At 39.0% G+C, this 17,959-nt stretch overlaps 1 protein-coding gene across 2 annotated transcripts in view; it reads right to left on the bottom strand.

The window, feature by feature from the left end:
• Nucleotides 1-17,959, bottom strand: part of cacna1c (calcium channel, voltage-dependent, L type, alpha 1C subunit) — a 687,918-nt gene that overhangs the window by 61,078 nt on the left and 608,881 nt on the right. For both annotated transcript variants that reach the window (XM_072267751.1, XM_072267750.1), the window contains exons 35-40: nt 17,172-17,328; nt 13,852-13,979; nt 5,602-5,698; nt 4,704-4,806; nt 3,797-3,898; nt 587-714 (exon numbers count right to left, since the gene is read on the bottom strand). In XM_072267751.1, the coding sequence (XP_072123852.1) occupies nt 587-714; nt 3,797-3,898; nt 4,704-4,806; nt 5,602-5,698; nt 13,852-13,979; nt 17,172-17,328 (715 nt within the window). The remainder of the gene's footprint in view (nt 1-586; nt 715-3,796; nt 3,899-4,703; nt 4,807-5,601; nt 5,699-13,851; nt 13,980-17,171; nt 17,329-17,959) is intronic.

Raw genomic sequence — 17,959 nt, forward strand, 5'->3', positions numbered from 1 at the left:
CTTCCAGTTGCTTGACCTTGTTAGTGCGAAGCTGCGGTTGGGTGCATTTCCTGCAGATATAGTCATCAAGGCGACTGATAGATACCCTGCAGTTCCACATCTTACGGAATAAGCATTCCAGTACCTTAACTACGACCATTCTGCCTGCATGTTATACCTTTGGCTCTAACATCTTCAACTTCAGTTCTACAATCAACAAAATGACTCCAAAGGACTCAGCACCTTGAGCCTCTGCCTATTCTCACCAAAGCCTGACCTCTCTAACACTGACTCACTCCACAATGGCTGAAATTCATCTCAGAAATTTTAGGATTACGATATGGTGTTGAATAAGAGAAAGGGGACTATATATTTTCCATGCATCTAGTATTTAATTCTGACACAAAGTTTAAAAGAGTCTTTCCCTCTACATTGATTAATTTTACCTTATGCACAAAATTTCATGGCAAATAAATTTAACAAAAAACATAAGCACTGCATTGACATTTACTTTTTACAAAAGCAGATCACAATGATAATGACAAGACACTTTTCATAAGAAAAAATAAACATAACATTTAAATGAAGGAAGATTTCTCACAAATACCTGTAAAGAAAGTGCATTTTTCTGCACTGCTTTCCCAACAGTGCCTTGTTCTTTGCGCTTCTTAAATTTTCTGAAATAATCCTGGATTAGGAATGTGGCGTAGAACTTCCCAACAGTAACTTCATCATCTGCAACATGAAGAAATTATACACGATGCAGAATAATTTATTCCCATTTTGCACCTGCAACGAGTGTAGAAAATCAAACCAATTTTATGTGCATTTGCCATGGGAGTCCAGCAAAACTTTATGCTGAGTTAAGAAACCTGGAATATTCTCTCAAGTATTCTCAAAGAATCGTTGGCTTTGTTTTTAAAGGGTGAATATAAAAAAAAACTCTTAAATTCAACAGAGTGTACCTGTGCTAGGTAAACTGGTATTATATCTGTTGACATTATCCAGTATTGATCCTCTTGAAGTGTGGTGAATCAAGAGAAAATAGCGAACATGCACAGGATGGGTAAATTCCAGACTTGCAAGCCCAGGGAGGTCTGGAAATGTCCAAAAGGACTCAAGACGTATTAATCAAGAAAATAAGTATTCACTGGTAGATATTTTGTAGACCCAGACAACTTCCCAAGCTGGATCACCTCAATCTTTAAAATTATAAATACCTTTTCTCTCACATGGTTTATTGGCTTCTTGTGAATTTGTGGGATTAGAATTTCTATTTTGGGTGACTTTGTTAGTATGGGTGTAAAATTTTATTACAGACCTGGGACCCAGTGTACCAAATCCTGTTGGAATCTGTCCATTTTCTGTGGCCTTCCATAAGATTGCTATGGAGTTGGAATAATTCTGTGCAAAGTCAGCTGAATGGCATTATTTGTTGTAGTTACTTCATGAATGTTACTCCGCCCAAAAGGACATTTTGCCAGACTTGTCCAAATACAAAGCTTACATTAAGACTAAAATACAGTAATAGCATTCCAGATTTCAGTCAGATAATTGAGAGATGAAACTGATCACCGATTTAGTTCCCCAAATTCCTGAGTCTACTGGGGGCTGGAGGCCAGAGGTGGCCTGTTCTGGGGTTGGAGGACTGTAAGTGTGTGTGCATGGGTGGGCCAAAGAGAGGCAGGAACAGAACTTGTTTTGCTGCTGTTCTGATATTGTTGCTTGTGTTGTTCTGTGAACTTGGTGGGCATGTTACGTTGGTGTCAGAATGTGGGGCGACACTTGTTGGATGTCCCTAGCCCATCCTTAGGTTCATCCCAAGTATCCACCGAGATCTGACAAAGGATGAAAACCTATCAAGGACAGCTAGGTACTTAGTGGCCACTGAAAGGAACACACTGAGGACTTCTGCATCTGACTCTGTCCTTGACTTGGGACTTTCTTGTGCAGCAACCTATTTGGTCCAACATCACCATTCCTGAACATAATATAATTTAAAAAAATATATTCTTCACGATCAAATGATATCCCAGTTGAGGTTCTAAAACCCAGTAGTGAGGAAATTTAGTCATAAATCCAAAACTCCATCATCCATGAACATGAAGAGAAAAATATTGCAGGAAACTTGGAGACACAGTTTTCATGGCCACCTTAAGCAAAAAGAGAAAGCGGACTATATTAGTAAGAGTGGTCTTCTTGCTGTCATCCACTAGGTAAGTCATTGCCAGGGTCCTCCTCAATCTCTCCCTTCCAGTGGTCAAAAATTTGCTTCTTAAATTACAGTGTGGACTCTATCCATCTAGTACTGTAGTGGGCATGATCTTCAATACACCTGTACTCCAAGGGAAATGCAGGGATAGCATCAATCATTTGAGTTCATTTAAGGCTTTGACTCCATCAGCAGAAAAGAGCTGTAGACCACACTGCTCAAATTTGGGCACCTGTAGAAATTTACCTTCATTAATTGGAAAGCATGGGGCATTTGCATCTTCAGTATGCCCACTTCTGAGGAAAGCTTGTGATCTGCTGGTCAACAGTATTCACTGCCCCCCTTTTATGCTTCTGAGACGTGGATTACCTACAGCAGGCACATCGGAGAACTGAAGAGAAACCACTTCCGCTTTTACTGTAAGGTAATCTAAACCAATTAGAAGGATAGGTAAAGAAACATCAGTGTCCTCTTCCAGGGTGAAATTCCTGGCACTGAGGTTGTAAGTTAACTCTGCTGGGCCAGTGATATTATTTGTGTGCCTGACACCTGGTTCTGAAGAAGACATTGAAGAAGATTTAAGAATGCTTACAAAGCCTCTGAAAAAATGCAGTATCTTCTTCTACTCCCCAAAATCCCTGGCCCATGAGTGTTCAGACTAGAGAAGGATCATTTATAATGGCACTGGGAGCGTAAGTGCATGTGTGGGGAGCACATTAAAACCTATACTGTATTAACAACAGAAGGAGCATATCCCCTCATAAACTATTTACCCCGACATCCTGTCAGGCACTTCCTGGCCCACCTATAGTAAAACTTCCTACATTGACTTCGTCAGTCATCTTAATTCCTACAGAACAATAATGTAGGCAACACACCCTCAATCCTAAGGAATTGCCTGAAAAAAGCAATATGAAACATATAAGGTTATGACTCTACTTGACTGTTGACTGTCTTCCATAAAAGTTGTTTTTTCAGCTGCTATATCCTAGTACTCGTTTATAGAGTAGGATCTTTGGAACTGGGGCACAGTTGTGGAATGGAGAGTGGCGAGGGAGAGATCATTGATCAGGACCTATGGGACAACATAAGTGTTGGAGGGTGGTGGATACGCGGGTTGAAAATGACAGAGATATTTCTGGGAGAATGACAGGAAGGGTAAAGAAAAAGCAAAGTTGTGTTTTGACTATTGAGTTAAATAGCTGTCTAATTATTCTGCTTTTAATAAATTTAGAGATGGGTGAACTGGGATGAGGTTTGAGTTTTATATTTTCACATCCAAGTAGTGCAAACCTTCCATTTTTTGGCAGATAAAATCCTAGCTATATTTTCAAACTCATGAATGCTCAAATGATTTATTTAAGATGAAATATTCATTCTTACAAGTAAAGTCATACATATCTTACAAGTATCATTGTGTTAGCCATATGGCAAGCTCAATCACAATAACCATGAAGGAAAGTTAATAATTTAATTATTCCTCAAAGTCTTGCATCTATCACCATGGTGTTTTCTTACTTCAAAGTGACATATTATTGTATGCCTGAGCACTATTATGGGGTGATGACTTCCATTTGTCAAGCTTCTGTTTTTGGATGGCCTTACCTCCTGCTGGTGGCACAACTTGATCCAGCAACTTCATACTCGTACGTTTCCATATTTTCTTGATAATTGCCCGAAGTTCTTCATTTGCTTGTTCCAAATTTCCTGTTCACACAGTACAATTGATTTATCATTGGCTGAATTTAAATGTAGGTCTTGAAGTTAAAGTCAGAATCTAATTCTTTGTTCCCTCCTACATTAAATTTGTAAGTGGGGTGCGGACATTGGCTGAATTTTGGTCGCATGCAAGGACACCTTACTTAAAGCTATGGGTAGTATTTTCAAGAGCCAAATAATTAAATATTATCAATTAAATTCCTGATCCTGAAGAAGGGCCTTGACTGAAACGCTGACACTATTTCTCTTCACATGTATGTGGTCTGACCTGCTGAGTACTTCCAGCAATTCCTGATTTTTGTTTTAGCATCTGTAGGTTCTTAAAATTAAACTAATTTACTGCCAATAACCTTCAAGCTTGAAATGTCCAGTCTAGTTGACTGTTATGGCTAATCAACTGGCTTCTGCACAGAGATGGTAGCAGGTAGTGAACTTTGGTGATGTGTGTTGAAGAAATCACAGCGAGCGAGCTGGAACAATTTGTCTTAGAATTAGAAATGAAAAGAAACCCTCTAATTTTTTCACAGGAGTGACTCCCAGGTGTTAAACTTCCCATCAAGTGAATGAGCCAGACACACGTTAAAGTTCCCACAGAAAAACCATGCAGCTGAAGATTTCCTACAATAGATTTTGCATTGTATAGAATTTATTTTGGCTTGTTTATTTCAAAATGCAGCTTTAGTAATAGATAACTGAAAGCAAGCACCTATTATTATGTCAACAGATCAATGTTAAAGGTTACCATAGCTTAGACATGGAGTAAAACTTGTCAAGCTATTCGAAAATTTTATACCTTCAGTTTTGATTCTTAATGCAGTTCGAACCAAAGCAAAGAGGGTTGCATTGAACATAACTGTACCATCACTGTTTAAAGGCATATTCATGGATACCAAACGCTGTAGGAAATAATAAAAAAGGGCTTACTTTAGCAATAAAGATAATGCCAGATTTTAGGAATTAATGTCAAAATCAGGAATGAAACATATTTTCTCATTGGAAAATCAAACAGTTAGAAACATCCAAGTTTAAAAATAATGCAGAGACTCAATAAACTGCTGTTGCAAATTATAATTAGAACTGGTGAAAGAGAACTCAAGCATTCATGATCACAAGAAGTAATTTCTTTACTTAGAATTATTTACACTTGTGTTATTTTCTTCCAGTGTATTAGGCATATTAATTCCTGCATGACCACCTCTGCCTTGTTTTCCTCGAGGTTCTCTACCCTGAAAATTTTTCACATCAATGTGCAAAAGGAGTATAATGGTTCTGTCCCTTTATTCCTGGACTAATAGAGGCCTGCACCAACAGTCCAAAGAAAACATTCATATTTCACTACATAGCAGTTTGAGAATATGAATTACAAGAAGAAATCTGTAAATACTACCAAGTTTGAATGTAATATTTTGTGATATGGCAAGTAGGAAGCTTCAAAGATTAATATGGCAAGTGTAGCATGTTTAGGAGGAACAGATAACACTGGAACTAGGGACTCAAATTTGACTAAAGCTTGAGTTTTCCTTTGCCTCATAACTATTTATAGAATATTGCACACTAATTCTCACATTTATAGTTCTTTGACTAATAAAAGCTGGAGAAAGTCTCTGGTTATAGGCATAAATTTACTGGGTAATAAAGCATGAATTGGGTCAAGGTTTGGGAAATGTCTCACTAAAATCTGCCAGGCTTACTTTGCAGGCCACTCTATGTGGGCACAGCTTGCCAAATCCTAAAGGTGGCTGTATCCGTCTAAGGAGTGTAACTACATCCAAATGCTTGATGCGGCCTCTGTAAAGAAGTCAAAAACAGAATAAATATAACTTAACTGAAAAAGATTTATCAGATTGCTCATCTGTGAGCACAAGGTTCAAGCTGTCTTCTAATCACTTCCCTTTCCTGCTAATTGATTTTCACACATCACAAATTGACAAGAGGATGAGTGAGATGGCAAGTATTCTCCTTCCCCAACAGTCTGCACGTTCTGAAAGCAACGCTTGATAGTGAACAAGACATATGCAAAGTGATCTGCCCTCTGTTATTCCTCCATCAAACAGCAAAGTGCCTGACTCCATACACCATTTCGCACTGCCCGACAGCGAGGCCACTAGTTACAGACCAAGCAATTTAACACAATGAGGCACTTAGTGCTCCCAGATTCTAAATAAATACTTGTGGTATAATGCAACCTACATCTTCCACTCATCAATGAAATAAGTAGGCACTATAGTTGGGAAAGGGAAATCGTGATTTTTATTCAGGACAAAGAGCTCAGAAAAAAATTTTGTCAAGAATTGTATAGAAACTTTTAGCTTTGTTCTTCCAACTGGTGATATTTAACGCCTAGGTCAAAAGGAAATGTGTTAACATTCATTGAAATAAGACTATAATATCATAAGACATAGATGGAGAGCCAGGCCATTCAGCCCATCGTCTGCTCCACCATTCGATCATGGTTGATTTAAATTCCCCCTTAAATCCATTCTCCTGCATTCTCCCTGTAACCTTTGATACCCTTGCTAAAGAAGAACCTATCAGGCTCTGCTTTAAATATAATCAGTGACTTGGCCTCCACAGCTGTCCTTGACAATGAATTCCACAAATTCATCACCTACTGGCTAAAGAAATTCCTTCTCATCACTGCTTTAAAGGGACGTTCTTCTATTCTGAGGCCATGCTCCTTCACTACACTCACTTCTGCCCCCTGATGTTCTCAAATTTCTGCATGCTGCTATAAAGACCGATGCTAAATACTTCCTCCATGAATCTGCCGCTTCTTTGTTCCTCATTACTAACTCGCCAGCGTCATTTTCTAGTGCTTCGCTCTTGGCTCTCATTTACTCTTGATATATCTGAAATAACTTTTGGTATTCTATTTTATGTTATTGGCTAGCTTACCTTCAAATTTTATCTTCTCTAAACCTAAGCTTCTATTTTTTTCTTTCTACTTCAACTATAAAATAAAATACATTAAATTGCATTTTATCATCAATCAAGTGGAGGCATTTTGACACAGAATGCTCATCAAAGATTTCCTGATGTTGGAAGACTCTTGAAGGCAGTTATGGGAAAAAGTAAACACTAATTGGACTATTTGTTGAGGCAATATATCAAAACTGAATTCTCAATTTTAGTTTTAAATAACTTAGTTACTTATTGCATCCATTCATTAAATTATCATCATAAATGTTAGGAAGAGCCAATGAACCATTTTGGTCCTCTTATCGAAAGAACAGTTTATTGGTTTTGGAAAAAATGCAGGGAGAGAGTTTGGTAGGTTTATTCTTGGAATGATTATGATCAAAGATCAAACAGATTGAACCTTGACTCCCAGGACTGGTAAGAGAACCAAAATCTGGTATAAAAAAATTGGAAGGGGCTTCTTGCTAGAATAAAATAAAACTAGGAGGCATTGTTTCAAGGTTATGGATCACCCATTTAAGTTTGAAATCAGAGGTAATCTTTTCTCCCAGACCCATGAATCTTTGTTTTTCTTTTGTGGGTGTTGTGTCATTAAGTATATTCAAGGATGAGACTGATAGATGTTATATCACTGGATTACAGAAACCAAAATGGGTGCTATTGAGCAATGACACACCTAAAAAGATTCATGATGTATTCCTTTTACTACTTTGCAATTTTTCTAAATACTACACTATCACTATTACATTACCATCAAGAATGCCTACCGTTCCATCCCTCAACCTCATTTTGGGAAATTTGATCATCTGACTCTCCTTCTCCCACCTGCATACAAGTAGAGACTAAAGAGCAAGGCACCAGAGGTAAGGACAACAAAGAGGTGGTCACACAAAGCAGAGGAGCGGCTGTGGGATTGCTTCAAGTCAGTAGACATGTTCGAGGACTCATCAGAGGACCTGAATGAATTTGCCATAATTGTTACAGACCTTATAAAGACACTTGTGAATGAGTGTGTACCCATCACAATTAGTCAGAGTCTTCCTCAAGCAGAAGCCCTGGATGAACCAGGGGATCTGCATTCTGCTGAGGGTGAGATCAGTGGCATTCAGGACTGGCAACCCAAGAAAGTATAAGGGGACCAGGTATGACCTCTAGAGAGCCATCTCACATGCGAAGAGGAAATTCCAGACCAAATTTGAATCACAGAAGGATGTTCAACAGTTCACCCATCCAGCTGAACATCGTTGCTGCGTTTTCTGTCACATTCCCATGCTTGATTGGACCATCGTTAAATTTGGGAATGTTCATAGAGTTGCAATAAACAATGGCACACTAAAAGTTACTCATGGTGAATTCCTGTACAATAATTTGTAATCTGTGAGAAGGATAGACAGTGGAAAGAGCATATTGTAGTCAGTTGGGTGGGTTGAAATGCATCCATTATAATGTGAAAAGTATTAGGAACAAGGGCTATGAACTTAGGACATGGTCAATACATAGAACTATGACATTGTGGCTAACATAAAGGCAGGAATGGCTGTTGGATGCCCCGGTCTTTAGACAGGGAGGGAGGTGAAAGAGGTAGGGGATAATCAGGGATAGCATCACAGCTGTAGGAAGGAAGGACATCCTGCAGAAAATGCCTACTGAGCGAGTGTGGGTGTAAATAAGAAAGAGGAAGGGAACAATCACTCTTTTAGGAGTATTCTATAGATTCCCCCAATAGCAAAAGAAGCACTGAGGTGCAGATCGGGAGGCAAATTTTGGAAAGATGTGAAAATAACAGGATTGTTGTCATAGGTGACTTCAACTTCCCCAATATTGACTGTGAAAGGTTTAGATGGGGTGGAATTTGCTAGATGAGTCCCGGAAGGACTGGCTGACTAGAGGAGAGGCCATACTGCATCTGGTGCTCGGCAATGAGCCAAGTCCGATGACAGATGACAGATCTCTCAGTGGGCAAGCATTTTGGAGACTGTGACCATAACTCCCTGACCTTTAGCACAGCTTTGAACAGGAATAGGAGCAGTTGGTATTGGGAGGTACTTAATTAGAGGAAGGCAAATTATGACGCCATCAGGCAGGAACTTGGGACTGTAAATTGGGAACGATGTACTCAGGGAAATGCACAATAGCAATGTGGAGGTTGTTTAAGGAGCACTTTCACGGGGTTCTGGATGTTTGCCCCACTGAGGCACTGAAAAGATGGTAGGGTGAAGGAACCATGGTTGCAAGAGATGTGGAACATCTCGTCAAGAGGAGGAAAGAAGCATACCTAAAGTTTAAGAAACAATGATTAAACAGGGCTCTGGAGAGTTGAGGAACAGAGAGATCTTGGGGTACATGTCTACAGATTGCTCAAGGTTGCAGAGCAAGCTCATAGGGTAGTTAAGAAGGTGTAAGGTGTGTTGGCCTTCATTAGTCGAGGGGTTGAGTTCAAGAGCCGTGAGATTATGTTATAGATCTAAAAAATCTGGTTGGATCATACTTCGCCAGAGAGTTGAAGTTATTACTGGAGGTACTTAAAGAGAAAGATGATACATTTTTAAAAGACTGGAGAAATGCAGGCCATGTGAAAGTGGCACAGAAGAGGTGTTTAGGGCTTGGCCAAATCAACTTTGAACATACTGAATGGCAAGTCAGACTTGAGGGGCCAAGTGGACTGCTTCTATTTCCTTGTGGTCCTTTGGTTGACATCAGTGTTGTGCATCTTGTGACTCTACAATTGGCTGTTACATTAAAGATGTGGAAGTCAGCATTTGCCATTCACAGTTATGCTTGTAAGTAATGATCATATTGAATGCAGTTCAATTTTGTAAAAATGAGTTATGCCATTGAAATTTTAGACTATTACACATTTGAGAGATTCTGGTTTTACAATGCAGTGGGCAATGACCATATTTGTTCATAAAAACTCCATATGTATAGAAACAAATAGGAACGTTAGGATGCATGGGATCTGCCCATTTGCTTTCAGAACTGGCTTGCCCATAGAAGACAGAGGGTAGTGGTTGAAGGGACTTATTCTAGTTGCAGATCTGTGATTAGTGGTATTCCACAGAGATCTGTACTGGGATCTCTGCTGCTTTTGATAGATAAAAATGTAGATGGGTGAGTTAGTAAGTTTGCAGATGATATGAAGGTTGGTAGTGCTATGGACAGAGAAGACAGGCAAAGAATACAAACGGGATATAGATCAGTTGCAGATATGCATGGAGAAATGACAGATGGAGTTTACTCTGTCCAAATGTGAAATGTTGCACCTTGGTAGGTTATATGTAATGAGATAGTGCACTGTTCAGGTCAAGGCCCTTAACAGTGTTGAGCAGGGGAGTCTTGGGGCCCAAGTTCATAGCTCCCCGAAAGTGGCTGCACAGTTTGATAGGGTGGTTGAGAAGGCATATGGCATACTTGACTTTATAAGTAAAGGCACAGAGTTCAAAAGCCAGGAAGGTATGTTGCAGCTTTATAAAACTCTGGTTAGGCTAGATCTAGAGTTATGCATATAGTTCTGGTTGCCCCATTATAGGAAGGATGTTGAGAGTTTGTAGAGGGTGTAGAAGAGGTTGACCAGGATTTTGCCTGGATTAGAGGGCATATGTTATAACAAGAAGTTGGACAAACTTGGTTGTTTTTTTTCTGGAGTGGCAGAGACTGCAGAGGGATCTGTTAGGGGTTTATAAGATTATGAGAAGAATAGATAAGAGCAGATAGACAGTGTCCTTTTCCCAGAGTTGAAATGTCAAATATCAGAGGGCATGCATTTAAAGTGGAAGGGGATAATTGCAGAGGAGATGTGAAGGACAAGTTTTTTAGAGAGTGGTAGATGTCTGGAATGTGCTGCCTGGGGTGATGGTAGAGAATTTTAAGAGATGTTCAGATATGCACATAAATGGGAGGAAAATGGAAGGACATGGACATTGTGTAAGCAGAAGAAATTAGTTCATCACAACATTGTGGGGCAAAAGGCTTGTTCCTGTGCTGTACTGTTCTATGTTCTATTAATTTTTGCAAGTAAAAATCAGTTAATGTTCATGCATTTGATACGTCTGCTAAATTCAAATACTGTTCTTACAGTGACATTCATGCATATTTTAAAACAGGAATATTCCACCATATCCAGAGTGTTGGAGCAGAACAAATGTTTAGGACCATAAGACCGTAAGCTACGGGAGCAGAATTCAGCCATTTGGCCTATCAAGTCTGCTCCGCCATTTCATTATGGCTGATCCAATTTTCCTCTCAGCCCTATTCTCCTGTCTTCTCCCCATATCCCTTCATGCCCTGACCAATCAAGAATCTATAAACCTCTGCCTTAAATGTACATAAAGTTTTAACCTCCACAGCTGCCTGTGGCAAAGAATTCCACAGATTCACCATACTCTTGTTAAAGAAATTCCTCCTCATCTCCCTTCTAAATGGGCAGCCCTCTATTCTGTCCTCTGGTCTTGGACTCTCCCACCACAGGAAACATCCTCTCCACATCCACTCTATCAAGGTCTTTCACCATTCGATAGTTTTCAATGAGGTCACCCTTCATTCTTCTGAATTTAGAGCCATCAAACACTCCTCATATGACAAGCTATTCAATCCTGGAATCATTTTTATGCATCTCCTTTGAACCCTCTCCATTTCAGCACATCCGTTCTAAGATAAGAGGCCCAAACCTGCTCACAATACTCCATGTAAAGCTTCAACATTACATCCTTCCTTTTATATTCCAGTTCTCTTGAAATGAATGCTAAGATCGTATTTGCCTTCCTCACCACAGACTCAATCTGCAAACTTACCTTTAGGGAATTGTGCACAAGGGCTCCCAAGTCCCTTTGCACTCAGTTTTTTGTATTTTCTCTCCATTTAAAAAAATAGTCAACCCTTTCATTTCTTCTACCAAAGTGCATGACCATACACTTCTTGACATTGTATTCCCTCTGCAATTACTTTGCCCATTCTTCTAATCTGTCTAAATCCTTCTGTAGCTTCTCTACTTCCTCAAAACTACCTGCCCCTCCACCTATCTTCATATTGCCTGCAAAGTTTTCAACAAAGCTATCAATTCCATCACCCAAATCTTTGACATATAACATGAAAAGAATCGGTCCCAACACAGACCCCCATGGAACACCACTAGTCACCGGCAGCCAGCCAAAGAAGGCTCCCTTTATTTCCACTCTTAGCCTCCTGCCAATCAGCCACTGCTTTATCCATGCTAGAATCTTCCTTGTAATACCATGGGCTCGTAGCTTGTTAAGCAGCTTCATGTGTGGCACCTTGTCAAAGGCCTTCTGAAAATCCAAATACACAACATCAATTGATTCTGCTTTGTCTATCCTGCTTGTTATTTCTTCAAAGAATTCCAACAGATTTGTCAGGCAAGATTTTCCCTTGAGGAAACCATGCTGACTGTGGCTTATGTTATCATGTACCTCCAGGTACCCTGAGACCTCATCCTTAATGATTGACTCCAACATCTTCCTAACCACTAAGGTCAGACTAACTGGCCTGTAGTTTCTTTTCCTCTGTCTCTCTCCGTTCTTGAAGAGTGGAGTGACATTTGCAAATTTTCTGTCTTCTGGAACCATTGCAGAATCTAGTGATTTTTGAAAGATCATCATAATGCTTCCATAATCTCTTCAGTCACCTATTTCAGAACTCTGGGTTTCTGGTGAACCATCTAGTCCAGGTGACTTATCTAACTTCAGACCTTTCAGTTTCCCAAGAACCTTCTCCCTAGTTATAGTAACTTCACACACTTCATGACCTCTGAATCCTGGAACTTTCACCATACTGCAAATGTCTTCCACAGTGAAGACTGATGCAAAATACTTATTAAGTTCATCCGCCATTTCATTGTCCCCTATTATTACCTCTCCAGCATCATTTTCCAGCGGTCCGATGTCCACTCTTGCCTCTCTTTTACACTTTATGTATCTGATGAAACTTTGGTATCATCTTTAATATTATTGGCAAGCTTCCTTTCATATTCAATTATTACCTTCTTAATGATGTTTTTAGTTGCTTTCTGTTGGTATTTGAAAGCTTCCCAATCCTCCAACTTCCCACTAATTTTCACTCTATTATATGCCCCTCTCTTTGTTTTTTAATTTTGGCTTTGACTTCTCTTGTTAACCACGGTTGTGTCATCTTTCCTTTAGAATATATTTTCCTCTTTGGGATGTACGTATCTTGTGCCTTCTGAATTGCTTCCCGAAATTCCAGCCATTTCTGCCCTGCCTTCATCCCTGCCAGTGCACTTTACCGATCAATTGTGGTCAACTCCTCTCTCATATCTTTGTAATTCCCTTTATTCTACGGTAAAACTGATACATCTGACCTTAGCTTCTCCTTCTCAAATTTCAGGGTGAATTTGATAATATTATGATCACTTTCCTCTAAGGATTCTTTTACATTAAGCCTTTTAATCTATTCTGGTTCGTTGCACAATCCAGAATAGTTAATTCTCTAGTGGGCTCAACCATGACTTGCTCTTAAAAGCCATCTCGTAGGCACTCATGAAATCCCCCCTCCTGTAATCCAGCACCAACCTGATTTTCCCAATCTCCCTGCATAATGAAGTCCCCCATAACATTACCCCTTGAGCATGCGTTTTCTATCGCCTGTTGTAAATTATAGGCCACATCCTTACAACCTGGGGGGTTTGTATACAACTCCCATCATGGTCTTTTTACCACTGCAGTTCCTTCATTTTATCCAGAATGATTCAACACCTTTTGACCCTATGTCATCTCTTTCTAAAGATTTGATTTTTTTTTTTACCAACAGAACAATGCCCCCCCTCTACTTTCCAGCCAATCCTTGTGATACAATGTGGTCCCTGGACATTAAGCTCACAGCTATAATCTTTCAGCCACAATTTTAATGTACATCTTACAGTCTAAAATACAAATAACATGGCAAACAAAAGCTTGTGACAGACTGACATACACAGCACTAAATGAAAAAACAAGTTCGACACCCAAACAGAACATTTCAAATTCTAATATTCCAATGGAAACACTTACTTGGCCTCAGGGTCATACTCAGCCCAGATTCTCTTAAATTCATCCAGATGATGAGGACCAAGAATAGACCAATCTCGTGTTAAATAGTCAAAGTTATCCATGATTACAGCCACAAAAAGGTTAATGATCTGAAAAATATGCATAATTTGGATAGTCATGATGTTTTAGACCGATGTCAGTCCTCTGTAAAGAAAAATGGCAGTAGGTTTTGAATTTATTAGACGGTTTTGGATAACACAAAATATGTGCTATTAGTTACCGAAATTATCTGGAAACATTTAGGAATCCTTTCAAATTATATGAAGAATCGCTCCAACCCAATAATATTATCTTAGTGCATATTGACTCAAATGTCAAGTAGAAATACCACCCTTGCTTTCTGACAAATGCCATCCTTCAATGGTAGGTGGACAGACAAAACATATATATCTCATCAAAGAAATCCAATTCAAAATTCACACCTAAGGAAGCTGCTTTGAAAAAGTTGTACTGGCATGCACCTCAGCATACTTCTTGGAGGTAATCAGGGCATCAGATCATGATCCCTGTTGCAATCCAGTGGCCAGGATATGTGCATAAGAAAACTACACGTCAGTTAAAATATTTTCATTTAAAAAAATTGCTATCTGTGACAGTCACAAGTATAATCTAGATTTGGCAATAGCCATGCAACCAGTGGCTGTTAAAGTGACAGTAGCAATGAATTTTTACTTCTTCCAGGCTAGAGCTGGAAATATTTGCAACAATTCATAGCCCATTGTCCACCAATAGTGCTAACAATGCCTCATTCTCTCTTGCCAAGCAGCACCCGGCATGTTGGTATGCAAAGAATGCTGCTTCCTCATTATTCCTTTGCGGATAATGTTAACTTTGCAATCTACCACAACTGAAAGGGACCCCTCTCCCTGTACTAGGCAGCAAATCAAGTAGGGAAATGCTTGGTACTTATTAAAAATTTGGCTGTAAAACCTTATGTAATGCTTACATTTTGAAAAAAAAGACAGATGTATGTGTGGGTGTATGAAAATGACAGTTTTGTGAAGACAGGCATCTTTCAAGTTCTGCTCTATGTGTAGCGAGAAAGAGCAAGTGATGGAGGTGAATTGGAAGAAAGAGTCTTCTTGTTTAATTTTCAAAAACTCCAGCTATCTTATTGCAGCCAATTAATGCTTCATCTGTGACTTATTGATAAAAGAAGAAGAAAAAAACAAATGCTAATTTCTAACACCTGTGAGGCAGCTTGGGAAAGAGACAGAGGCAAAAACACTCAAAGGAAACCAGGCTTACAGTTCAATGTGATTTTTCCCACAGTAGAATTTAACAGCAGTAAATGTGGAAGGGATGAATATAATGCTGAACACCAGCATATCTCTAGCCTTTTAGAATCATTCCTTAGACATTGATTGGATTTGAGTTGTAGATGGAGTGTTAACGTTGAGGTGAATGAGCGTGGAGCGATGAATAGGGAAGAGTCCTGAAAAGAGTACAGGTAGGAATGGGTGTGATATCATGGGAAAAATGGCAGATAGTAGTAAGTAAAGTACAGAACTACATTGATGGAAATAAGTGTGAAAGATCTGAGAAGGTGGGGAAGCTGCTTTGACAAACACATTTCTTCACAAAGTCCAGGCAACAAATGAGGCTTGAACCTGTATCCCTGACATACAACTCACCAGCCACCTCCTAAATGAAAAAAAAGTTGCAGAAGATAAGAAAAGGAAAATGAGAATGCAACAATTGAAGATAAACAGAGAGCCAGAAATAGCAGAGGAGAGACGGAAAAACCTCAAAATGAATACCGTGGAGAGTGAACAATTCTTCTCTTATTGAAACCAATTTTGATGTCCACCATTTTATTTTTGGCAGGAGTCAGAGGGTCAAGATTGCTAAAGGAAGATTTATTGTTCTTTTGTTGATAGTACCTGACCTAGTCCAATTCAGGTCAGGCCAGAAAAGGCATCCTAGGCCTCTGGTGGGAAGCTGAACTTTCACAAATCAGGTTCACACAATGTACATCAATCTGTAAACACGAAATAATCTGCAGACTCTGGGATCAAAGCAACACTCACAACGTGCTGGAGCAACTCAGCAGGTCGGGCAGCATCCGTGGAAACGATGAGTCGACATTCCGGGCCGGAACGTCGACTCATCGTTTCCACGGATGCTGCCCGACCTGCTGAGTTCCTCCAGCGTGTTGTGAGTGGTACATCAATCTGTGATATGATTCTACAGCCCCAATATTTTATACATGTAGACCCAGTGGATCCCTATTGATAGCAGCCTAACCAGGCACTTTCAAATGTGCATGATAGTTAATCTGAAAATACTAAACCCAAGATTGTTAAGAGAATGTCAGACTGCTAAATATTTAATTAATTTCCACAGAATTTCTATATCACTATTTTAATGTGACAAATGGTCACATTAAATGGTTGCTGTTTAATTTTTCAGAACCACTAGATGTCCTCAGCATATTTTGACAACTAAGTATTATGGCACAACTTGGCATCGGGCTGCATGTCAATACCGGTTCTAGGTGGAATTTTAATTTCCATAGTTGAAGTGTTACACAGCACATCCAGGCGAGAGCGATCGTGAAGGCTTACTTCCTACAACAGCTGAGGCTTATTATATTCCACTAATCAGCTGCTCATGAAAATGGCTGCCCAGCAAAGATTATTGCAGGTGGGAAATCAGGTTAATCACAAATGTTAGTGATATGGACAGTTAGGGAGTTGTGACAAGACAAAAAGAACATACATTCTTCTTCAGACTCCATAAAGATAGGCGTTGTTACCTATCTAGTGAACAAAGTGGAAATAGTAATCTAAGGGCCACAAATTAAACCATGATTCAAATGGCTGTATTAATTACAAAACAAAAATAAATGGTATTAAGGTGTTTGTGGGTCAGGGAAACAGCAATCACTAAGATTTTGACTGAAAAGTATAATAACATATGCAATTAAAAAGAGTAGTTTGCTTTGAATTCCGAGTGTTTAGAAAAGCAGGAAAACAGCTCGGCTGCCCTACAATTTGCCTAATAGCCAGATGAAAAATGTCTCGTCACTGATCTAAAATCTCTAATGATGGATTTTTCCAAGTACCTTGGGTGGAAGACTAACTTTTCACATGATTTATTAGTTGAATGAAGCACATTAACAATGAAATACATTTTTCACTAGATACAGTTAAAATGGGGAGGAGTGGTATTTAATTCACAGAATACAAACACTATATTCAGTCATCTTTCTGCAATAGTATGTATTTCTTCATAAGTTTTAAATAAAAGTCAAAGCTTCATTTGGAATTTGCACTCACCAAGAAGGCACACAGCATGTAGAAACTAATAAAATAAAAAACAGAAAAATAGGTTCCACAGGTGTAATCTTGCTCATGAAGTGGTGACTCTCTTTCGCAAGGTTTTCCTGGGAGACAAGATAACATAATCTCCTGCCAGGCTTCACCTGTAGCACATCTGAAAATGTAGAATAGTTATGTTAGTTTGTTTCATTACAGAAGCATGGATAATGCCAATAACCTACATTTTTACATAATTTAGAGAATCTACTGTATGTGTATGCAAAGCATCTAATTATTCTGAAAGATACAGTAGAATAAATTATGAAAATATTGCCAATGAAATTCTCTGCCATTCACAGTCAATTGGTTGAAAATAAACATACAAAACAAACCAATATCCAGATCAATTTTCCTCTGTTAACTGTTCCAAGCTTCATCTCTACACACTATTAATATTCGAAATTTTAATCATTTGTGGCATATGATTAATCTGACAATGTATTTTGCAATACAGTTAGGAACCCTGGAATAAAATTGGCTTTTTGTCCGTCCTGTAAAGACACCATTTTATTTTCTCAGTTTTTTTTTGTCTTTGTTTTTATTTTATCCTTAACCATGATTTTCCTTCTACCATAGTTGATAGGACTCTCAACACATTTCATCTATTTCCCATTCTCAACCACTCTCCTCCCAGATAAAGCAAGGTTTAATTTCCCCTAGTTCTCAACTTCCGTCCCACCAGTGTTCACATCTAAGATCATCTTCTGTAGCTTCTATCACCATGGAACATTCTGTCATCCAGCATT

This window comes from Mobula birostris, chromosome 9, assembly GCF_030028105.1.
Source record: "Mobula birostris isolate sMobBir1 chromosome 9, sMobBir1.hap1, whole genome shotgun sequence".
NCBI lineage: Eukaryota > Metazoa > Chordata > Chondrichthyes > Myliobatiformes > Myliobatidae > Mobula > Mobula birostris.